At 39.3% G+C, this 24,754-nt stretch overlaps 2 protein-coding genes across 2 annotated transcripts; one reads left to right on the top strand and one right to left on the bottom strand.

Annotated features, from left to right (window-relative positions):
• Nucleotides 1-3: 3 nt before the first annotated feature.
• On the bottom strand, nucleotides 4-16,052 carry Wdr24 (WD repeat domain 24). Its single transcript, XM_068777658.1, has 17 exons — nucleotides 15,764-16,052; nucleotides 15,559-15,675; nucleotides 15,119-15,234; nucleotides 14,732-14,838; nucleotides 13,368-13,581; nucleotides 10,407-10,495; nucleotides 9,934-10,090; nucleotides 9,568-9,797; nucleotides 7,739-7,970; nucleotides 7,167-7,297; nucleotides 5,883-6,019; nucleotides 5,230-5,403; nucleotides 4,710-4,849; nucleotides 4,111-4,271; nucleotides 3,227-3,329; nucleotides 2,530-2,688; nucleotides 4-1,792 (listed from the first exon to the last, which is right to left on the bottom strand). The coding sequence occupies exons 1-17, from the start codon at nucleotides 15,861-15,863 to the stop codon at nucleotides 1,664-1,666; spliced, it is 2,496 nt and encodes an 831-aa protein (XP_068633759.1). The 5' UTR covers nucleotides 15,864-16,052; the 3' UTR covers nucleotides 4-1,663.
• A 305-nt stretch (nucleotides 16,053-16,357) lies between these two features.
• On the top strand, nucleotides 16,358-23,614 carry Usp30 (ubiquitin specific protease 30). The gene is made up of 9 exons (XM_068777360.1): nucleotides 16,358-16,756; nucleotides 18,467-18,639; nucleotides 18,940-19,087; nucleotides 19,837-20,003; nucleotides 20,724-20,811; nucleotides 21,205-21,323; nucleotides 22,178-22,309; nucleotides 22,879-23,066; nucleotides 23,252-23,614. Exons 1-9 carry the CDS (start codon nucleotides 16,486-16,488, stop codon nucleotides 23,370-23,372), a joined length of 1,407 nt encoding a protein of 468 aa, XP_068633461.1. The 5' UTR covers nucleotides 16,358-16,485; the 3' UTR covers nucleotides 23,373-23,614.
• The last annotated feature ends 1,140 nt before the right edge of the window (nucleotides 23,615-24,754 follow it).

Raw genomic sequence — 24,754 nt, 5'->3', positions numbered from 1 at the left:
ACATAAAACGTGTTTTTATTTATTTATAAAATTAATATAAAAATTGTCAGTCACGTTTACATACACTTAACACTATCTAGACAAGAAAACAAGAACTAGAAGACTAAGCAATGAATCAGAAAAACAGTAACAGCGTATAAAATTAAACAATATCGATAACAAATACATTAGATTGAATAAATTATCACCGGTGAATGGAACAGGTGGAGCCAGACTTTTGGTACATACTTGCATCTATATATAACACATTAAAATTGATACAAATAATTAAATTTATAGTGTCTATAATATTAAAATAACCTTTTTACTATGTATATGAATTTATGTATAGTTACCAAATTTCTTTTTAATTTGTGTCTGTCTGTGTGTTCCGGCTAATCTCTGAAATAGCTGGAGCTATTTTGACAGGACTAATACAGATAGCTGGTGTAATAATGAGTAATTTAGGCTTCTTTTATTATAGAAAAATTCTCATAATGTAATAATTTAATGGCAAAAACCAGTGAGAGCTACACGGAACAGGCGGGAGCAGCTAGTCTAAAATATTATTTCAACACTGAATATTTTTAATTAATTTTAATTTTGCACGATATTTTGAAATGGTGTAAAAGTATTAAATTTTTTATTTATAATTTCCTATATGAATACGAAATGACAATAATAAAACCCTTCTGAGGTGTTGGTTGCCTACATTAGGGCGCGTTCAGAAACATTGTGTTTATATTGAATGACGCCTTTATAAGGGAGCTCAATTCGATTCTAGTTTCTATCAATTTGGGCTCATTGAAAAGTGATACTAAGTGGTTAATAATGTGAATAAATTAATAAAAAAATTTATATCTTTAGTATCAATATGTTTCACTCAATGTTCCATAAACCGCTCCATCTATTTCAATCACGAATATAATTTAAAATTAACAATTTTCCAACTATAAAAGCTGTCTGTCAATAAAATCATAATTTATAAATATACATAGAAACCAGTTTTGATCGATTTTAACACAAATAGTTGTTGTATATATATATTTATTATAAATATAAAATTTCACTTTACAGCATATGTAGACTAGATCAAGGTGCTTAAGCGTCAGTACAGACCTTGAGTTCTCTAGAACCAAAATTATTCTTACAATTATTTCAAAATTTCTCACACTTTATGTCTCATTGGCAAAACCCACAGTCGCGCAAGGAACCACGGTTGAACAACTCCGGATTACTCTTCGAGATCGAATCATGAGATTTACATTCCGGCATAAGTAACTGCTGTAAGTTCAGCTAGTAAGCAGGTGGCAGTGGGCAAGCTCTATGTATCGCAAATGATCATCGTTACCTCATGGTTCTGGAATGGAAACCATGAACAGGAATGAGCGACGTAGGATGTCCACCCATAAGATAGATAGAGAATCTAGTTGAGGTCGCCGGAAGACGCTGGATGCAGGTCCTTTACAACCAGCTCTATTGGGAATCCAGGTCCCATGTCGTGCACTGGACGTCTAAAGGCTGAAATAAATGACTGCAAGAGAGTGGATAGAGCATAACTGTAGATATTTGTTCCCAACGAGAATTCAATTGTGGTTCCTGGGGTGGTGGTGGTCAACTGCTGTGGAATTGCTAGAGACCTCTCACTAATGAAGGCGTAGGTGGAACTCTTGGGCCTTGTCGGTCACCCAAGCTGGCAGAAGTGTCCGCAGCCGGCTGGACAGACCCGGTAGCGCTGCATCCAGGCGCGCATGTGCTGCAAGTGTCCGCCGTGCGAACAGCCCTGGCACCACGCGTATAGTCCACGCACCACCTGCAAGGAAGTCACTCTCGTAGAGCACTTGGTAGAGTAATGGTCACGTTCGTTGCTATTTGAGGTTAGCGCGCTCGCGCCAAACTTGGCCAAAATTTTGTAAAATATAATATAGGGTGGGCCATAAATTTTTGCACTTTTGAAACATGTGTAGAAATAAAAGTACAAATGCTATTTTGTTTATGATTTATTTACCGTAACTATCATTTATTAAAATTTATTTTTAAAAATGATATCATCGAGATGTGCTCCGTCTCGCCGTTGGCACTCCTGTAATCGACTACGTAAACTTTGGAAAACTCGTTGACACATGCTGCGAGGAATCGCGGCTGTCTCCTCGGGGATGTTTTGTTTTAATTGGGATATGGTCGTCGGTTTATTAAGGTATACTCGACTCTTCAGATATCCCCACAAGAAAAAATCGCAAGGTGTAAGGTCCGGGCTTCTGGGAGGCCATGGGATATCACCTCTGCGAGAAATCAATTTGTTAGGAAACAATTCTTTGACCACTGGTAAAGTCACGTTTGAGGTATGGCATGTTGCACCATCTTGTTGCATCCAAGTCTGGCTGTTGTATCCTTCAAATTCATGCAACTGTGGTGTCAAAAACTCTCGCAACATCTTCATGGAGAAATCAAGTGTTGCTATTTGCAAAAAATTTTGGCCCACCCTGTAGTAAGCGTATGTTGTTGCGAGATGAATCTACAAGGTGTTAAGTGGTGTGATGCCACCATCACCTGGTGGCAGACGGCGCAGAGGTCGGGCCGGCGCGGCGCGCAGCGGTCGCAGGGTGCGCGCGTGCGCGTGCGACGCCCGCAGCGGCCGCAGCACGCCGCCACGCTGCTCGACTGCTGCGACAGCGACCACACGCTGCTCAGCCACGCGCACCGCACCACCTACGCCACACAACACTCACAATCTCAGTCAATAACGAAAACCCATTGTCGGAGTTAGGCCACCTCCAACAAATTTTCTATAGGAGGAGGCCTGCACCAAAATCTTACGACAACCTTAACAAGGTTTCATTCATTCATTCATTCATTCATTCATGTCAGTCGGTAGACCTGCTCCAAAGATCGCCACAGTGACCGGTCTTGCACTGCCCGCATCTATGGACTTCTCGCGACGATAACTATTTCGTCTGTCTATCTAGGGGGGGGGGGGAGGGGTCCTTGGTCCTGGGAACCTATCTGCCCTAACGGTGCCGGTCTGTTTCAGACTTCATCGAGCTTTGTCGATGACATGTTCTTCTTCGAATCTCATTTCTTATAAAGGCATAGTCGTCTCCATCGTTGCTGAGTGTCCTAAATCTCTTGAACCTTCTTAGAGGCACATTTTTCAAATCGAGGGGGAAGAAGAATCGGAAGTAGTAAGCCGTGTGATCTGGGCGAGGAGCTGCGAATTCAGTCTAGACGGTGGACATTGCGTAAGTACCTCCGTGGCCACGTTCCACAGCTTGTGCCGCTGCAGCAGCTCTATGTAGCCCAGCAGCCACTGCTCCTGGAGGCCCTCGTCGATGTACGAGAAAATGTCACTTCTGAAAAGAATTATAAAATTTTATTTTATGGTTATATATATAAATATGGCAATAGAGAAAGTTTAAAAAAAATATGGAAAAGGAAAATGGAAAATGTGTCGAAACAAAAGAAAAATGTATGAAAGATATTGGTATGGATAAAAGATGAGGGCGAAAAGAAAATAATCTGTGAAAATTGTTGTACGAGAAATCCCAAAAGTTAATTCATTTAAAATATAGAAATTGGAAGTATGTAGGGAAGGAAGGGATACGAAACCATTGAAATTGAACAATTGTAAAAGACTAATCTTTTATTAGTCTTGTAAAAAGGAATTTATCAGCGGACTGGCGGGCGGTGCACTTTATTGCACGACTACTGCTACATAGTGGAAGTAGCTATAAATTAGTCCTTTTCTTACTTAGGATGGACCTTCGCAAAGTAACGCCATGATATTAGATATTTTATTCGCCGGTCGGCAGAAGGAAGCAAATAATTGTTGCTCAAAGTGGAACCATACTTGTAGCCCGTTAGTCCTCCCCGCATAGATTTCTGGTCTGGCTGGAAGAGACATCTAGCGTCTTCAGACGATCTCAACCAATTTATCTGCTTTCTTTAGGAGAGACTAATCCATTCTAAAACCTTAAGGTCCCTGCGTCCATCTGTTATGCGCGCATTGTGGACTTCCCGCTGCCACCTTGCCAATCCACTGAACTGTGTCGGTTATTTCTTGATCTCCTAGTCATTCTTTCTGTTCCGAAGTTTCATACATGTTTAGTAACGAGCTGGACAATGGATAAGGACCTGTGCTCCTGCAGCACGATGCAGACGACTGCGGGCGTCTGCACGTCGCCCAGGTCTGCGTGCAGGCGTAACGCACGCGCCAGCAGCGGCGCCACATCCAGCTGAACGCTGCGCGCCTCGCCCACGCGCACCGACAACGCGCCCACCTCCGTCTCCTCCACCTGCATCACCACCACACACCATCACCACACATCATGGCAGTATTTAGACGAAACAGGTCTGACTTAACCTTTCTTAAAATAAAAGTGGACACTTCATTATTAACACCGCAGCAGAAGTTGCGCTAATCAATCAATAAAAACAATCCATGTTTTATGCTACCTTTTCAATTTCTCGTAGTAGATTTTAATGCCATTTGTAATGCCACGAAAATGACAATCGCGATTTGCCAAAAACCAAAACAAGGCACAATTTTATTTATTCAGAAACGAAATTTACAAAAAAAAAACATGATATTTAACAGAAGACAGGTGGTAGACAGATGACCTTGGAATATAATAAGATGTCCTATAGATGACAAAAGTATAGAAAACCATATTTTTTTAACTTCCTTTTCATTCTCTACCTCATTTAACCTTTAAGAGCACAATTCAACTCACTGTTGTGATAGAGCTCTGGTGGCTGTAGGTTTTATGTGCGTGCTCCTGTCCTGCAGAGCCACCGGAGCCGCCCGAGCTGGAGCCTCCTGGTGAGGAACTGCCCCCTGCGCCACCCGTTCCACAGCTTACCCCCACCTCTCCTGGCACATCGTTATAACTCTGGTTAGCGACGCCTCTCTGCTTATTAAATTAGAAATCTGTGTTCACAATGACCAGAGCCTTAAAATTCTGGATTTATGGGTGTAGCAGAAGTTCGTGGCCATCCTGAGTAGTAATATTTTTATAACAGTAAAATTAATATTTATTAGGTACAAATAACACGTGAGAGCGAATAGAGTAAAGAGACTTTCCAAATAAGAGAATATTTTGACCTAAAATCCGCGAGCTAGTAAATTGAAAACATCAGCGTAAGATGTGACGCCTTGCATCTTGTTAGTTATACGATAGCGCGAGGCAATCTTTTGTTAACGCCATCTACCGGCGCTTTTCGAAGTAACAGCGTTACACATATGGCAAGTACCGTCATGTTCGAGGTCGTCGAAGTGCGGCTGGGCGGTCGCATGCGGCGCATGGTGGGGGTGGGGAGCAGGGGGTGCGCTTCGCAACGGGAACGCCTCCTCGGGCAGCGTCCAGTCCACCGCCTCCACGTCCACGTAGTGAGCAGATGCGGCGGACACCCATCCGCAACCCGCCTCTGCGCCAATAATACATAATTGTTAAACTGCATTTTTTGTTAGGGATGTAGGGAGGTGTTTGTCTTCGTGCGAGAGCTTGGTATCTCCATGTTAAGATACACCCACAAACCCTCTCGCTACCGTATTCTGGATAATCTAACCCGGGGTATACCGTGTTCAACTTCCGAGTGTCTCTAGTACGAAGAGTATGGACTTGGGGTTTAGTCGGATGCGGTGGATTTGTTCTCCTAATGTACACGTTTGGTGATCAGCGAACACTATTGTTGCCAAAAGTACATAGATAAGCGACAAGCTGGTAAAAGGAAGGTTGGTAGGAGAAAGAAGTCGTGGCTTCGTAACATTAGAGAGTGGACCGGAATCGCCAGCGCTGCTGGGCTATTACGCAGAACCAAAAATAAGGAAGAGAGCAGGAAGCTGATAGCCAACCTCCACTAGTTGGAGAGACACTTCAAGAAGAAGACATAGACAAGTGTCTCACCGTCATCGCGCATCTGCTTTGCGAACTTTGCTGGTGGGATGTAGATGCTCTGTGTGGGTAGTCCCAGCACGCCGCTGTTGTGGAACTGGTTCTCCTCCCACTCCTCCACTTCACCCAGCGGCTCCTCCTCCACCGCGCTGCAACACCGCTAATGTTTTTTAACACCTCTGACATATCGGGCTAGGCTACCTAAGGCTTTTTGCAGATATATATGTGTATATATAACAGTAGCGCAGCGCACAAGTAGTAAGACGACTAAGTTAAGAAGATGACTAAGTTAATTTATAATACTGCATGCAGAATATCGATATATAGTGTCCGATGGCAGATTTATGTTTTTAAATACGATTACTATATGATTCAGAGTGAGGGTAGTGCCGTAGGAATGACGGTACGGACGTCTCAGTCTCGATGTTGCAGTCGTCGAGTGAGCATCGCGCGTTCGTCGTCAAGGCATTTTTAAAGAGTATTACTCGCGTAACTGCTTGTCGACATTTTTGTTCTCACTTCGCTATTCGACGTAGAAGTAATGGACAGAATGCAAATTTAATTTAATCAGTCTAAAGTTGCCAGGTCAAAAAAATAGACTATATTTTTTAACTTTTTGAATTTTATTTATTATTTATGATATGGGGATAAGATAGTAAACACCAAAAAATATATGTAAATACCGAAAATATAGTACGAGAAAATAATTAGCAATATGTACATAGTAATTGTTAAAAAAAAATCTAACAAAATAATATAATAAAGCAGAAATAAATATAAAAACTCGCGTTGGTAGTACAGATAGATTTAAATAAGAGAGTAGTAAATACGGACTTACATAAATATAAAAAAATATCCTTTTCGGTATTCGTGTTCTAAATTCAAAAATAAATTCCGTTAGAAACATATTGCTTGACGGCTTGTCAATTGTCCGATGGTTATCAACATTTTCAACTAAATTTAGATTTTAATTACATAGGGTTCAGGGTGTTCTTTTCTTTGGGACCAATGATCCGCTGACCGCCCGCGCTACTCCAGCGCCCCTCCGTCGCACGTTCATAACACGTGCGCAAACATTCCTTGTATCTTATATACCCAATATATATAAACGACAAATGGCAGAGAACATACCCTATGTTTTTTGCCATTTGGTGGCAAATGATTTCTGGTAACTTAATAAAACTGAGGCTAAACTTAGAGACCTCAATGAGACAATATATTAGATAGTGTGCAATTCCAACTTTTGTTATACTCCTGGATACGAAGGACTTGTAGGAAGAATATTTGAAGTGTCACCTGTAGGTAGGCAGCGCGGGGGGCGGATCCGCGCGGGGTGGAGGGGCGCGTGGAGGCGGCGGGGCGGGCGCACGCCGCGCACAGGCACGCGCCCCGCACACCGCACGCACCACCTCCCACACGTGCTCCACCTGTTAAACGAATTTATGTCATTTTGGGCTATGTATACCACTTCGCCTCACACGCGGTCTTCACTTCAAAACTTTCCTCACCAACCTTTCGCATAACAGATGTAACTGAACAACAGCGATCGACCAAGTCGAGGTTCAACATCCTCGGGCATTCTTGAATCGGAATTATCATTATCATCTTTTCTCTGTGACGGCTGGTCTTGCGCTGCAATTTTCGCGACCTTCACTGTGTCGTTTATCCATCTAGTGGGTGGCCCTTCTCCGCCTTATCTACTGATCGCCGCTAAATCGGAGCACTAAATGCATATTGAGTGGAGGGTCGAGAATTTTTTAAAGGACCCAAGCGAAATAAGAATGGGGCAACCTGGGGGAACCTTAGTATTTAAAAACTAGAGTTATCCTAGGCTTTTTTGGTCACTAGAGGAATTGGTGGGGACTTACGCAATGGCGGCGTGCAGCTCGCGCGACCTCGGCGTTGTGCGCAGCTAGCAGGTGGGGCGCGGCACCACGTATGCGGTAGCGTGTCGCGCAAGTGAGCAGGGCGTCGGCGGGGGCGTGGGGCGAGGCCGGAGGTGCGTGCCGTGCCAGTGCCGAGGCAGCGCCCCCCGGAAACATGCACTCCAGCGCTGCTTGTGCAGCCGCTGATAGCGACCCCGCCGTCGGTTGCTTGCGCCTGACACACGCAATATCCAGTGTCACTCTTAACTGATCTCTCTATCCTACTTTGAATTATCAATACTTTTTTAATTATTACAATAACAGTGTGGACTAATGTCCTGATATATCCTCTTCAGGACATGGTGAACAGATTCAGCACAATGCTTCTACAAAAAAATTCAAAGCCTGTTTATTACTTAGGTAAAATCAACGAAGTTAGTTGCAGCCGTCTAGTCAGCTCACTTCCTCTCTTTCATTACCTTCGTCACTCTCTCATTTTATCCGAAGAAAGGTAATCTGAAACTTGTACTTCACTCCCTTTTTTAACCAAATGACGCTCACTATAATGCATAGGACTCGCCCAAACATATCTATAGGAAAATATACCATAATCGCCTAGCTACGTAGACCGGTTGGGAGATTGTAGTGTGGTATTATTGTAAGCAGAAGCTGCTGCCCATCTTCTGGAAACTTATGTAAGATATGTATTTCAGCGTTCGAACAACTTATGATCGCAAGTCTCATTACCAATGCCCATTTGCAGCAAATATATCCTTCTATTGGAAACTTCCATAGAAATATCTAATGAATTCAGGCGCTACTTTGCGGAAGTCCATCCTAAGTAAGAAAAGGACTAATATATAGCTACTTCCGCTATGTAGCAGTAGTCGAGCAATAAAGTGCACAGCCTGCCCGTCCGCTGATAAATACGCAAAATCAGCGGAAGTAGCTATATATTAGTCCTTTTCTTACATGCATAGAAATGTACCAATCATGTCGATACCAGGCCGTACCAGCATCATTTTACAATAAAGGAAGGTGTTTTGAATAAGATATCAAAGAAATTCGAGTGATATAGGGAAGGATATCACAGAGGATATTAAGGATATCAATGTGGCAAATAATTTACAAAGAATCATCAAATCAATATCTTCATCATCATGTTAGCCAATAGCCACTGCCGATGTTCGATCTAGTCACTTGGTGGGGGGTCTACGTATCAACGCCGCGTCCACCGGCACATGGCCACTCGAGAACTTCAGACGTAAGTTTCTTTTAGCTAAGTCGATGACAGTATTTCTTCTGCGGATCTCTTCCTTTACGATTAGATCTAGCAGCGAAGATCTTTAATCCCTGGATGACCTTGGAACTTCTCATAAGACTCATGGTAAGCCACCACGTCTCAAAGTAACAACTCATAATCGACCACACACACTGGTCAAAGACTCTTTCAAACGTTGCGGTATTTTGGACGAGATGATTCGGATCTTCTTGAACTGCCCATCCAAGTTGGATTCGGGCAGTGATAACTTTCGTTGATTTTTCTGGACTGCTTGACATGGATATATAAAATAGTTTTATGTATAACAGCTTTTAAATTAAGAAAAGGACCAATATTTAGCCACTTCCGCACATGCAGTGGTAGTCGTGCAACAAAGTGCACCGCCGTCAGCCCGCTGATAAATGCACATGCGGCAAACAATGCGAATTACACAACTACCACCGTTAAATCACTCAACACGTGTTTCACCCCTCCACGGGGTAACTTCAGGAGTTATGTTACACCGATTAGTGCCAAACACAGAGTCAGACATAGCTTTTAAATTGTTTACCCCAGGCCTGGTACGTGTCTGTCAGCGGCCGGGGGCGCGTGGGCGGCGTGGGCCGCGCTGGTTGCTTGCGAGGGCTGCGCCGCGTGCGCAGGAGTAGCGAGCGCGGGCAGCGGGTACTCTGGCACGGCGTGCGCGATTTCACCTCGCGCCGACACGCACACGCCCTGCGGGTTGGCCCACAGCACCGGGTGCGCCGCCTCCGAGAACCGGTGCCGGTATAGACTGCAATCCTGCAAGTACGTCGTTTACGGAGCAAGACACATACACCTCCGTTGGGTAACAAAGGCAATGATTACAGGTACTAAAGCCATTTAAAGCTCTTACTCCAACGTCCCCGTACAGTGAATAGAGATTAGACTGACGCACCCGACTGGTGGAGAGGAAGGCTGCGTGCGACAGCCAGGCGATGGCGGTGGTGACGTCACGGTGCTCGGCGAAGGTCGCGAGCGGCACGTGTGGGCGACGCACGTCCCAAACGTGGACTGCGCAGTCTAGCACCAGTGCGCAAGACGCCACCTGGTATCTGCAAACATTCACCTTTTAAACTGTCATATCGAGGAACTAATGGTCCAGTTGTTTGGATCAGAGAACTAGAAAGATCGATAGCCTGTCTGATCTGTGAGGGAATTGCTCTAAAGTTCAAAACTATATCTGTTGTTATAGTTGGTCTAAACGTATTTAAGTTCCTAACGGAGATATATGATTACAGCCGAAGGGATTTAAGAGGGAAGAACTCCCTCATAACCCTGTCCTCCTTTTAGACGCGGGATATCTTGAACATCCAAAAGATTTCCAGATACCAAAAAAGAAGCTAAATTTACTTTAGTGCGTCTACTCACTTCTTCTGCGGTCTCCACTTGACGTGCCCGACAGAGGCGATCGTGTATATAGTGTGCTCTAGGTTCGGCTTGCTGTGCATGTCCCACACCTGCGGGGAAAAAGACAACATCCTATATGTTTAGTTCTAGAAAGAAGAATTATTAAACGTAAGGTACAAATCAAACTGTCATCTGTTCTGGCAATTTTTGTACAATGTCTCTAACAGAACGTATAGGAGAGGATTTAGATTCGCGGCTTTTGAGTAAAGAGGTCATTTTATTCTTTCAAGATAAATTTCATTATTAAGATAATTATTGCATGTTTTTATAGATGGACTAGCTGTACTCGTGACTACCTCCGCGTCTAATTTATCAAAAAAATACCTGATTTATTTAGTTTTTTAGTCGTTAAAAGAATTTTTGTAAAAAAAATTTAACCTAAGTTACTACTTATTACATCGGCTACTTATTAGTCCTGTCAAAGCCAATCCACCTTTTTCAAATATTACCCTTAACAGACAGAATTTATAAAAAAAATTGGTATATGTACCGTGTATATATATATTCATAAGTCAGTTATTTTAATATTATAAACAGACACTTTATTATAATAGGCAATTTTAATTTTAGAATACCTTTAGGCGTTTTAAAGAAATAGATAATATATAACTTACAAAATATGTTTTAAAAGGTAATTACAATAAACCTCCTATCGCTATCGCTCATGTTCGATGGGCCTACGTGAAGCATAGTGTTACAGCTAGTCGTATACACCATACTTTGTTTATGTTGAAGCTGTCAGTCCGTTGCTCGGTGCAATACCTTAGAGAGAGCCGCCGCGGTGCCGATTGGTACATGGTCCGAGCAATGCCTTAAAGAGAGCCGCGGTGCTACTTGTTAATTTATGCTACACTTTACTGTGAGTTTTAGTTACGAATTCCGTGCTTGTAGAACGCACGATATCCAACCACCACCACATCGATACTGATGGAATCAGGAATGTGCACTCGCCTTTTCACAAAGCTAATTTTTGATTTTTCCGTGACATACACAGAAAAAGAGCTGATAACTTGAAAAAAAATTGATCATCATACGCTGGTTCGATCAGATCCGAAGAAGCAATACCACAGTAGGCAATAGACACCAACGAGGATACTTGGCGTAACATATTGCAGGACAAACAAAAAGGCCCACGATCCTCAGCTGTAAGGAACATGAAGTACAACCAAGAATCTCTTCCGAACACCGTAACAGCCTATCACGTACTTCGAAACGTCCAGCTGGACACGTGTCCGGTCCAAATGTTCACGGGACACGTGAGATTCTCTGAATACTTGTACAGGTTCAAGCTCAAGTGGAGTGCCTCTTGCATCTGTGACCCGGAGGTGGACCAGACCGTGATGCATAATATTGTCGCCTGTTCCGTGTTTAGAACTCCGCTCTGATTCCAAGGTCGAGATGGGGAGAAAGATAGAGGGAGCAAGCATCGCCTTCCTGATTGGCGACAACAAGCTACGCCCCACATTCCTTGACTATTATAAAAAGTGTGAATAGGATTCTACCCTAGATACTAAGGGTCGGTAAGACTGGCAGGAAATAAACAAAACTGTTAGTAAAAAGAATAGTTTTTAAATCTAATTGTAAAACTAGAAATAAAGTGTATTATATAATATGGAGTCACCTGAAAAACTCATTTATCTGAAATATAACGACGCAGCCCAAGACTAGGCAGGGTAAACGAGAAGTCCCCAAAAATGGGGACCAGTTAAATTTTAAAAAAAGGAACACGACGCAAGAAGGCAGTGACACATAAAATTATGCGCAAATGTGAACACCGCAGCCGGATGTGTATTGTATATTTATTTAAATCTAGGAAAACAGGCCAATTATTACTTGAAATATCAACAAATTGAAGTAATCAAAAATTCATTAATAACAACCAAAGTCAGAACAATTAGTGAACCGAAATAAAACTAAAATGAATCTTACGACCATAATATAAGGTTTAAAATGGTTCTCGTTGAAGCCAAAACTCAGACGTTCGATATTGCACTATCGATCGAGACCAGACAGCGGAAGATAAGAACGAGACAGATATACACGCGGGCCGGTTATCGGCACGACCCAGGCCAGCAGACACCGACGGTGAGCAGAGAGTCAGGGTTACCACATTACTCGCTTGACACCAGAACTTCACGGTGACCATATTCATTACTAGAAGACTTAACAATTACAATGCCAACAACACCGTCAGTTGACAGTGATCATGGCATGATACATTGCGGTGAATAAATTACTTTTGACTTACAAATAATTACTTGGTGGGTTAGTTGACAAATACTCATTATTCTAAATACAAACGGATAGGACAGTATACAAAATAAATTATTAATAGCATACAATAGACAGTTTTATCGGGGATTCCCAAACTATTTTGATCACGTGACCAATTTTCCATAATGACCTGATATATTAGTCTTCAAGGCTTGCCCGCAAAATGTTTTTTTGTTATGATCCAGCGTTCGCATCTAGTGACATTCGTGAAGTGGGTGTCTGCGCCATGACATCTGTCATTAGATGCGGGGACTCCCCGGATGCTCTATGACGCCTAAGTAAAAATGAGCCTTCTTGCTATTTATAGGGTATACATATATAATCGATAGGTACTTCCCTTTACACCCTACTGGCCTAGGTACATATACAAACTGCTGTTTCCATTGATGAGTCGATGAAGGTCAGCAGGGTCACGATTGGGTGATTATGGCCACTGATCTAGACCACACGACGGCAACATACTCGCAGAAATATTTTGTATTGATTATTTAGTGTTCATTTTGTCATATTTATTTTAGTACAGCAGTTTGTGTGTGTGTTATTGTAGTGTGTAATAAATATTTATCTCATTTAATACATTTATGGGTTAGTCTTTGAAGGAGTGAGTGAACCAATGGTAGAAAAGTATACATAGCTGGAGCGACCCACCTTGATAGTTTTGTCGCGCGAGGCGGTGGCCAGCCAGGGCACGTCCGGATGCCAGTCGCAGGCGAAGACTGGCCCCGAATGCGCCGTGAACTGCTGCAGGCAGCGCTCGCTGCGCCGCGAGTCCCACACCTGCACCGTGCCGTTCTCCGACACGGCTGCGAACGCATGCGCCTGGTGCGGGCTGAACTGCACGTCTCGGATCGACTCTGTGTTGCTGTGACAACTCTCACTTTTGTAGCACCCTCACAGGTAATATCCGAGGTATATATACAAGACCCTTACAATATCCCTAACCACACGGGTATTTCCCGAAAATGCTGAAGTTTAAAAATTGTAGCGAACATAGTTCCACATGCTATTTGAAAAGTTTATCATTTTAGACATGCGCTGCCAAACATGGGCCTCCCCCATAAACTTCCAATAAGACCTGTTAGAGTGGCATCAGAAACAGTGTTTTCTGACGACCTTAAAAATTATACTAGCTGGTCTGTGGTCTACTCGAACCTTAAGGCACAAGCTGTCCTTGGTTCTGTGTGCTATGTGCAGAGCATTTGCGGTTATTTTAGTCATATACTTATCATCATCGATTTCATTGTTAGTGATTCAATCTCGTAAAGAAATACTAAGCATAACTCTGTCATTGGCTTGTTGATCGACTATGATCTTGTCAATGGATCCTGAGTCTGGTCAGTTTGCATGTTTTGTATATATATACTCTGTATTTGTTGCAAATAATTTTTTTTTCATCTTGAAATCCAGAATGGACACAATTGTAAATAAGTTTATTTGTTCATTGATTTCATAATTTAATTAAACATTAAAGGTAATTAAACAAGAAAATTTGTAGAGTTATATAGTAGATAATTATTTGATATGAAATTATTACTTACTAGTATGATATTTATTTTATAAACAAGAGAGTTGTAACTGAAGACAAATTTAAAATATATGTCGGTGTAACCCCATGGTCATATCTTGTCACAATACCTTGAAGTAACAAATTTTAAACACTAAAAATATCAGTGGAGAAATTCTATTGCAAAAATACTAAAATAATTGTTAATATATATATATATATATATATATATATATATATATTTATATATATATATATATAAGTATTGAATAGTGGTAATTCAGTAACAATAATAGTTAGCGGGTTTGATTCCTGCGATACAATCTTATAAAATAATTCACACAGTGCTCTATAAACATATGTAAACCCTAATACTACACTGTAATAGCCAACCATCCTGTCAAGCATGGCAAGTATGGTATATCACCCCTTAGATATCTTTGTGAAAGGCCTATGCCTTGCAGTGGGTGTCTATGGGCTGAAACAATGATATGTTAGTAACACTGACCTGATAAATGTACGAGCCACCTCCTTCATCCGCAAGTCAAAACATTTCATCATACCATCCTGGGATCCCGAAATTAAAAGTGCTGGCTCCGTCAAGTGAAAACTGACCTGGTTAAATCAAAGAAACTTATTGGCTTTCTCTTATTGTTATTCATTTATTCTTCATCATGATACAATTTGATTGAATAAAGAATCAAATTTAATGCTCCTGTCAGGGTATCCTTTAACATTAAATATATATACACACCACAACAAACTCATTTGGGTTTTTTAAGGATCACTTTCACTAAAATTTTTATCCAGTAGTCAAAGAAATTCAGCCTCATTATCACTTTAATAACCTTAACACCATAGTAGAGTTTCTTTAACAGTTTTAACATATGCTTACCTTATTAACAGTTCTCTTGTGATCAGAGAAGACATGCTCTTGTTTAGAGCGACCAGATCTGCCAAGATTCCACACAACAACTGCGCCATTTGTTGCTGCTGTTGCTAGTGTGTTCTCTAGAAAATTATTGACATATAATATGTCATCATATAATTACTTTTATGTAAAAGTAAAAAAAATAGATTTCATTTTTAGGTTTCTATTTAAGCCCTTTTGAATGGCCTATGAGTTATAAAATAAGGGAATACTAAGTGTTTAATACATTATGGGATAAAATTAGTTGATAAAAATGGTATCTTATAACTTTTCAGGATCTATAGCAATAGTTAAAAAAAATACAAATAAATTTTATGTCATAGTTTTCACACTAATATTTTTATCTTAAAAGAGAGTCATTATTTAGGACTTAAATCGTTGTTTATGACGTTTAAGTGGCTCACCTTCTATTGTACTCCAAGCTACATCAATTGAAGAAAAATTTAAATTCAAATTTTTTCCAACCCTCAGATTACAGACCTCAGAGAAGTCATCTTCGCCTATTGAGAATACCTTGAACACTGCGACAGAAATGAGAAAAAAAATGAGAATCATGGAAATTACATAAAAGAAAAATAAATAAGAATAATAAATAAACAGAATGTATACCATTCCTTCCCGCTATAACGACTTGCGTACAATCTTTGTTTAAGGCCAATGCGTTCGCAGGGCCTTCCTGCGATACACAAATTGTGTTGGATGGTATCATTATCTTAATTTAAATAACACTTTATACCTCTTTACAATCTAGTTCACTTTAATAAAGTAATAACATTTTTTAAATCTCATTTCACATAACAAATGTTTCGCATAAAATTTAGATATTATATACAGACAATACCGACAGACATGTGTGACTACTGTGACGTATACAATCTTTATCAAAATACATATTTATTTACAAATCCATCGAAACCGCTATTTTTATTTCTTGTCACCATTGTCATTAATGTCATAAAAATGACAGTGACAGTACCTTGATACATAGCAATAGACTATAAAAGACCAATACATAGGAATTTGAGCATCAGGTGCAAAAGAAAAAAACTTAATTCTGTTCTTAAACTTACCTTTATTTATACATTATTAAAATAATTTTTAATTCGCTGCTATTCCTAAAGACAAGTTATATAAGAATATAGACAAATACTTCGTAAGGGCTACCAATTTCTGTCAAAGTCAAAAGAAATGTCACTTGTGGACTTATCAATTTTTTGATTACACAAAAGCTATGAAGTACGATCGTTTTATATAAACATTCGTGGTAACTATTGTTATAAGAACAATAATAATAGTTATTATGTGAGAAGTCTTGACCGTATGCCGACACAATGGACAGCGGCGATAGAATCCTGGTGGCGGCGGGTCTAACGGCAGCGGTTGTAGTCGGAGCTTTCGTATTATGGGGTCCCGGGGGCGCTCCACGCGTAAGAAAACGCCGCGGACAAATCGCGGGCCTTCAGAATCTAGGACGAACATGTTTTCTAAACACACTCTTGCAAGCACTGGCAGCATGTCCTATTTTCATAGAGTGGTTGAGAAAGTATGCCAAAGCCGACGCGCACAATAGTATGATAACAACCTTGTACACGGTTATTGAAGGTTTGTACTTTTTATTACCATACCTATTGCCTGACATAATACTAAATAACAAGTTTTGTTTCAATTCCTTTTTTATTACTACCATGATGTAATAGAACTCTGTTTCTGTTATTACTAATTATAATGGTACTGGGTGATTTTATACTTGACTATTTATATTGGAATTTGTACAAATGTCTCTACTTTAAATACAAATAGATTTTAAAAAGTAATATATAATTTTATGTTAATAAAACAGACTTGAATTATTCAATTTTAATTGGATACACTTGATTGATTATGAGACTAGCTCATCGTTTATGTCACCTTTGAAAATTTCACCTACTATAACATTTGTTACCAGTTCAACAATGTTTTTGCTTATGCACCAAATTGCCTCTGATTACTATTATCTTGAAAATTATGTAATGTGTATACACCGGTTGAGCCATTTTTTTTTGTTTTTGCTGAGAATAATTTCTAATACTACAAACCTGCCAAGCTCTTGATGATTCTTATCAAACTAGAAACATTGGTGGTGTCTCAGAGAGAGACCCTAGATGTTTATTGCTCTGTTTAGATTGAATCAGAGGTTGTTTAGTAGTTAAGTATTAGAGGGACCAGCAAGTAATGTTGCTTTCCTAAATTAAATTCACATGGCTACATTTTTAACAAGTTTTTATTTCTAATCAATAATATATTCACCTTTGTTATCTACAACCTTCTCCCATCTAGTATACAGATTTTCTTTGTATCATTCTGTAAAATATGTTGACAGAAACAACATTACTTTCACATTCCCCTAATATTATGATGTGTAATTGTGGTTGTGTATTGTGTATAACTGTTGAGTGCAAGTTTAGTTCACACACTTTGTAAATGATATAGGTTGAAGAAATTTATTACTTCATAAAAATTATATTGACATTAATAGAGAAATATAATATACTTTATTTTGAGAACAATGTTATACATTTGCATGGACAAAGACATTGCTATTGCTATTGTTATATATAGCATCAATATTATACTAGTTTATTATTAATTTAAGTGGTGTATGTTTTTAGAAGTTATTTAATCATAATTTACATTTTGAGTACTCTTTAAGTAAGATTTTACTAATGATTGTTTATTATGAAGCCTCTGGTAGTCACTCTCTCTCCAATCAACTGCTAAATAGACTGTAGGGAACTGTAAGATATCTGAGTGATGACTCCCATGTCCATCTACTGATCTGCTAAGAAGATACCAGTGAACATAGTTTGTGAACAGTGGCAGTAACATGTTATGTAATTTTTGTGGAATAACACAAAAAAGATAATTAGTTTATAGCTTATATCTTTGTATAAGGCGGCTTGCTTATAGTAAACAATAATGATTGAGTTTACAGGGTGATTGAAAATAGGTGTAGAAATTTTAAAGGAGTGAATGTATATCTATTTGAATGTGTACTTATCCAAAAATTCAATGGATTCCGGAATAATACATTATGTAGATAATATAGAAAGAAAAAGTTTTTTCAAAATTTGGTATTTATGAATATTAATTATTGTTTACTATCTGGTCCTGAAAAATAAGTTCTTCCAGAAGCAATTGGCCTTTTATATTCCAATAGAAAAAAAATTCACACACAGACACACAACACAGAGTAATTAGGCTTTTACACCTAATACCAATTATCCTACAGAACTACTCTGTCATCATACTTTGATATCAAAATTATTGTTTTAGTGGTCAATGGTACACATGAATCAGCACGAGGCACTCCAGTATGCCCACTCGGTGTGCTACAATCTTTGCGAGCAGCTGGATGGGTAATTCCAGCTGACCAGCAAGATGCACATGAGCTGCTTCATGTTCTCTTATCATGTATAGAAGAAGAGACTACAGCTATGGCTAAGAAGGTAAACTGGAACATTTATTATGAATAAATATTTTGAAAAATATGTTTGTAAAGAATTGAATTCTAAATAGTCAAGGTTACATTCATTTTGCCGGTTAATCTAGGAGACCATGACCATTCCTTGAAAACTCTTAATAAAAGTTTTCAAGTGCATGACACTACTTTAAAGTTTGAAACTTGACCAGGTCCATGGTTGACATATTTTTTCTGCAACCATTTCAGTAAATGTAATGGGGGGTAGACCTCCAACTTGGTCAAGTAACAATACAAAAACTAATGAATGTAAAATTTATGGTTATAGCCAGGCTGTCTGTCGGATGCTCTGGGTCTGGGTGCAGGCGGTCGTGCCTGGTCTGCATTAGCGTCGCCAGCATCTCCTCCGGCCGCACCGCTATCACTGCGTCCATCTTCAGCTGCACCGCTTGATGAACCAGATCTTGCAGATCCGGGTATGTGGTGTAATTAATGGCCATTATGCTTTGGTAATTTTTAGTATACAATAATGTATCTTTTTACCTTAGATCACTTGTGCTTTTTGAAGTTTTGGGGGATTCCAATGCATCCTCATTAAAGAAGAGCTCTTTAGATAGTCAAGTTTTTATTATCTGTTGTTCTTTAATTAAACTTTTAGTTTTATGTCACCTCGAGAGAGGTATAAACTGTTTGGTTTTTATTTCTATATATATTTTTTTCTTATCTTTACCACTTTTATCATATTATCTCTATTGTTATATATGTCGACACGGTTTTTATATTACAGAGCAGTATGTTTAGACCGAATATATTTCACGATTCATTTAGTTAATTTTTTTTTATATTTAGTAACACCTAAATTTCATTTTTTTAAATTTAACAAATCCTTCATGGATATAAGTGTATGCATGTACACGTTCCACAAAATATTTTAGACGACCTGTTTCTTAGTTTTAAATCAAAAATCAAAAATATTATTAAATATATCTTATCATGGCATTCAAGAGGTTTTAGTTGATTGAAATGAGTGGGACTTGGTTTGTAGTCTCATATATGATTGATATTGTTTTGTAAATACGATAAAAAATATTAAATATCATTTAGAAGAGCAACTCTTGAGTTTCTGATGGGCTATTCTCAACGGTGCTCTGAGCCGGTGGTAACTTACTACTTATGTTAAAGTCTACTTGAATGAAGATATTTTGAATTTGTTTTCCATGATCAGATCCAACTCCGGAGCCGGCGCGATTGTCGCGGGGTATTTCGCGCTCTCTGTGCCAACTGGGCACCGCGTCAAGACGCTGGGCTGCGGCTCCAGCGAGACCTGCACCAGCGCCGCCCACGCGTGGTACACTTGCATCGCGTCTCCAATGCACCGTTTGCTCTGCTAAGGTCTGTACCTTGTCTGTCATTTCTCACACCTTATCACAATAAAGATGCACTAAGTTGCCTTGATCATTTCAGCTATAGGCAACAGACAATGCTGTTGAAATGTAAGTGTCCCTTAGATTTGCAATAAGACCGGAGCTGCCAGACTGAAGGAGTCCCCTTTTCTGTATTGGTCTGGCTTTACTTAGGAGGGACCTCTCATTTACCTCTATCTGAGGAGAGACAGGGTCTTAATTTTTTAATTTAACAATTTTTTTTTAGAAATTTCTGATGTTTGATTCTCCTACATCACAAGTTCTTTCATATTTTTTTCATTCTTTTACTCCTACCATATATCATCTCATTCTCTTCTCCACAATTTCCACAGTATCGCAGTTATAGTTATTCCTTGTTGTAAGTTTCTTTGGTTTACTTTTTATATCAGTCTATTTCCCATTATTATATTCATTTGACTTATATTCATTTGACTTGTGTTCTGACTAAATATTTAGCTCTTACCTGACTTAATTTATTCCTATTACTTTAATTATCTAAATACAACATCTGTTGTCACTAGAGGCGATGTTGGCGACCTCTGTTTTTTTCTCTGTTTCGATTTCGAGATCCTTTTTTAATCTTACTTGAATGTCTGCTAGCTGGTCTTTAAAAGAGGTTACAACTTGCCTTATAACTACAGGATATAATCTATGTTTTTTATTGTTAGGTAACATTTTGTTATTTCAGAGTCCAGTCCGCTATGATAAATTTGATAGCATTTCTCTGTCCATGGCCAACGCGAGCACAGGACGCACTGGCAGCTTCACTTTACCCGGTAAGTTCCAATAAAAAATATATTTTAACTTTAAAAACTATACATACACTTTTAAATAATAATTGTTACGATTGTATATTCAAAGAAAATAGATTATTTTATGTATACATGTACAAGCTCAGAGATCAGACTTTGTTGTTGGTAATTAAAAAGGTACCTTGAACCACAGAATACCATATGGACATTTAAAATCTTGGACCTTCTCTTTAAGGTTCAAGAGTCAAGACCATGGATGAATAAGCGCAGCATAGATATCCACAGGAAATATGATCATGTTAAAGTCATCGAATATCACTACGGGCTACTTTCAACCTTTTATTGTAGATCACTGGGGGAGATCTAAATCAGTGGACGTCTGATGAAATAATGGTGATCAGTAAAATATTCTGGCAGGGCTGCTCCGGGCGTTCACTGCGCCGGAGATGGTGAAGGGAGTCCGCTGCAGCAAGTGCGCTGCGCCAGAAGACGGTGCCGCCCACACCATGCATATACGCACAGTCAGCTTTGGAAAGGTACGGCATAGATCTTACCAACACTTCATTCTTCTTCATCAGATTTATGTTCACGATCATTAAGACAAGACGAACACCCATCCCTACTCCATATTGCCATCCTCAGGTTGTAAGCTGTATACTTGAGTAGGTATGAGAAAGTGGTCGCATGAACCGTAATTTTAAAAACAGAACATTGTTAGAACGCCATTAGAACCAAATAGGACACAAATGGTTTAAAATAAATAATAATAATTAGTTGACTTAAACTTGGTTTTAAATAAAATAGTAAACACCATAACATGTAAAACCGTGATTTTTTTTGTGATAAAGTAAATATAATTATTAAAACAAATTCACGGACCCTAATGTCTGAGGAATATAGATTCTAATTAAAATACACACACTCGCACAGCCACAAGCAAAGAATCCAAAACAGATTCTTCCAAACCATTTAAAAAATTTATGACATATCTGATCATCGGACCATAAATTTAGGTTTAGATATTTATTTCCCGGAGAACAATATGTCCTATAAACACTTATGACATAGTAACAGAACAAGAAAGTGGTAGCGTAGAAGTCTGGGACTTGCATTCATAGGTCACTGGTTCGATTACCAGAATATAATCTTTAATAATTTACACTTTTTGTATTAATTGTATAGGATTGCCAATCCTTACAAATGTGTTCCCAGAAGGGCAGTAGCGTCGTCTGCGTACCATAATACCACATAGCGATCACCAACCTGACCGCCATGAACATCTTTTGAGGAGTCATATGCCTTGCAGTGGGTTTAGTAGTAGTAGTAGAGTAGTAGTGTAGTAGAGTGTAGGAATGGAGGTATTGATACAGACTGATGCTCGTGCCCGCAGCTGCCGTGCTGCCTGTGCCTGCACGTGGCGCGCGTGGAGTGGTCGGCGGGCGGGCTGAGCAAGCGCGGCGAGTTCGTTGCCTTCCCGGAGACCCTCTGCATGGCGCCCTACGCCGCGCGGCAGCAGCCCCAGGTAAGCTTTCCATCGCAATGCTTGCAGCTTTTCAATTTATAAACAAAATAGTAACCTTTTATCTGCCATGCCTTACTTTAGTCTGTCTAAAATTCTTATGCCCTCCTATGTAACATATATATTTTTATATTAAAGCCAAAGGGTTGAATTTGTCTATATCACTTTCTTTGGGAAACTGACCCGTTAATATAACGGTGTTTGGCCAGTCGTTTTAGTCTGGATATTGAAATGATAACAAAAACCAACAAAACAATGGCTCATAGATAACACTTCAGCCTTATGATGTCCACTGCTGGGTATAGACCCGATTTTCAACAGTACTGATTGTAACCGACCTGCAACCAATGTATTCCCACGAACCGAAGGGCGCGATCTTCAGCAATGTAGATTAAATAGAAAATACTTGCCCATAACGTAATACATAATTATGGCTATTTCAATTAGTTTCTAAAAAATTAATAATAATTGTTTTCGGAGACCATAGTTGGGCAAAACATGTATAATTTGTTCTCCCACTTCCACATACTTGTAATGAGTCCATATATTTAGTTTTTCTTGTACCTCTTTAGCCGGAGCTGGCGGCGCTAGTGTCGGCAGAGGGAGGACTGCGCGGGGCATCTTTGGGCGTGGCAGGGGGCGGCGCCGGGGAGGCGGAGCGCGCTGCGTACCGACTGGCAGCAGTTGTAGTGCACGTGGGCGGGCCGCGCTCCGGACACTTTGCCACATACCGCCGCGGCAACGGCTTCGAGAGCAAAAGGTAAAGAGCTTTACCTTTTCTGTAGGATTTAAAGCGAGTCTAGTTATTTTAATCAACAGTTACTTCAACATTTCAAATATGTGGTATAGAATAATCTGTAATATCTTGTATTCTAACTATGATATATGGTGTATGTATGTAATATGTATGTACTTTTGCTTCATCTCAACTTTAATGCTGATCAGGTGGTGGTACACATCCGATACGCTGGTACACGAGGTATCGCTGCAAGAAGTTCTCCGCTGCACCGCCTATATGCTGTTCTACGAGCGCGCCCGCCCGGAGCCACTCACTCATCACTTCTAGAATCCCAGCACCTCACCTGGCTTGCACACCTGGCTATCCAACTCCCTATACATTAAATGGATTCTGGGAATAGAAGGTATATTAATATAGCCATTCACAGCTGTTCAATACTGGATTATTAACTAAATACTCAAATGTGTTCTAATGAATTGTACGTTGAGGTTATGTTCAAGCCTTACTTGCACGTTCCATTTGGAACATCTGTTGCATTTATGTTCTGAGGTATCCTCTGCCATGATGATGAGGTTACAAGTATGAAGATATATAAATCATCATCAGCTAAAAAGCCATGACTGGTTGACCGTTAAGAGCAGTCGAGGTCGCGACAGCCGGAGCAGGGTGTATTGCTCACTGTGTTGACTCCTTGTACCTTCCGATACGAGATATCTGGCCTTATTGGTAGCAAAAAACACCCTCTACAACGCAAAGGCCTCAACTAAAGATTGCCATGATGACTGGTCACTTAGAGAAGAATAATAGAAAATATTTAAAATTTATACCCGGTCGATTTTTGAACTCAGGTGCCTTTAACATGCACATTAAAAAAAATTGCATTACAATAAAACGGTCTCAAGTAATGATGAAGGTAGTTCTAAAATTGACAAAAGCAGCTACTTTCTATCATTAATATGCTTAGGAACAATGGGTTGTGATATAAAGAAGATAAAACAGAAGAATATTGAAACATGAAAAGACTTATATCGGTAGGTGTTGCTTGAACTTACTTAACCATTAGACATTGAACTGTATTTATAATATAACTTTTGATGTAGCAATGAGGGGTCATATGTTTAAGAACTTGTTCAAAAGATAACATTAATTTTATTTATTGTTGGATCTTTTAACACTTGCTCGTCATTTATTTTTGACACTTCTCTGCTTATGTTAAATTAATTATATACAAGTTTATTGACAAAACATCATCACAAAATACTATACCAGACTTTATACTGTTAATCTTATTTGTTAGGTTTTTAAATATAAATAAGTATATATTGATACGATTTCTGCATTTCTAATTGAAAGCATTTTTATTATCACATCTCTAATATATACATTTAATTTTTAAAAGCATTATTCATAGGTTTTTAGATTTGCCCATGTCCCTCCATTTATATACTTAAATATATACCAATGCACTTAAAAACAGACTTGGAATCAAACGTTGCATTTACTTTGTACATCTTTATATATATTAATGTGTAATGCTATTTTAATAGATAGCTAAATAAAGACAAGCTGACTGAGATGAATGATTTAAGATTGTATCTTGATAATTTCACAAAAAGAAACACATATATATGAAAGTGCCATCATCTAACGAGATATATTATTAATTCAATAACATATAATACATATACATATAATACATACAATAAAAT

Source organism: Battus philenor, unplaced genomic scaffold, assembly GCF_028537555.1.
Source record: "Battus philenor isolate CCGP_79_NKW_IND1 unplaced genomic scaffold, ilBatPhil1.0.hap1 SCAF_13, whole genome shotgun sequence".
Taxonomy (NCBI): Eukaryota; Metazoa; Arthropoda; class Insecta; order Lepidoptera; family Papilionidae; genus Battus; species Battus philenor.
Note: the sequence above shows the minus strand (reverse complement) of the source record. Positions and strands in the feature narration are given on the sequence as shown.

Excerpts from the sequence above, each read along its gene's own strand:
- Usp30 (XM_068777360.1), top strand. The coding sequence starts at position 16,486 with ATGGACAGCGGCGATAGAATCCTGGTGGCGGCGGGTCTAACGGCAGCG. Across the intron at positions 20,004-20,723 it reads GCACCGTTTGCTCTGCTAAG|AGTCCAGTCCGCTATGATAA; the intron begins GTCTGTACCTTG and ends TTGTTATTTCAG. Across the intron at positions 20,812-21,204 it reads TGGCAGCTTCACTTTACCCG|GGCTGCTCCGGGCGTTCACT; the intron begins GTAAGTTCCAAT and ends ATATTCTGGCAG.
- Wdr24 (XM_068777658.1), bottom strand. The coding sequence starts at position 15,863 with ATGATACCATCCAACACAATTTGTGTATCGCAGGAAGGCCCTGCGAAC. Across the intron at positions 7,971-9,567 it reads AGACACGTACCAGGCCTGGG|GCGCAAGCAACCGACGGCGG; the intron begins GTAAACAATTTA and ends TGCGTGTGTCAG. Across the intron at positions 5,404-5,882 it reads AAAGCAGATGCGCGATGACG|AGGCGGGTTGCGGATGGGTG; the intron begins GTGAGACACTTG and ends TTATTGGCGCAG.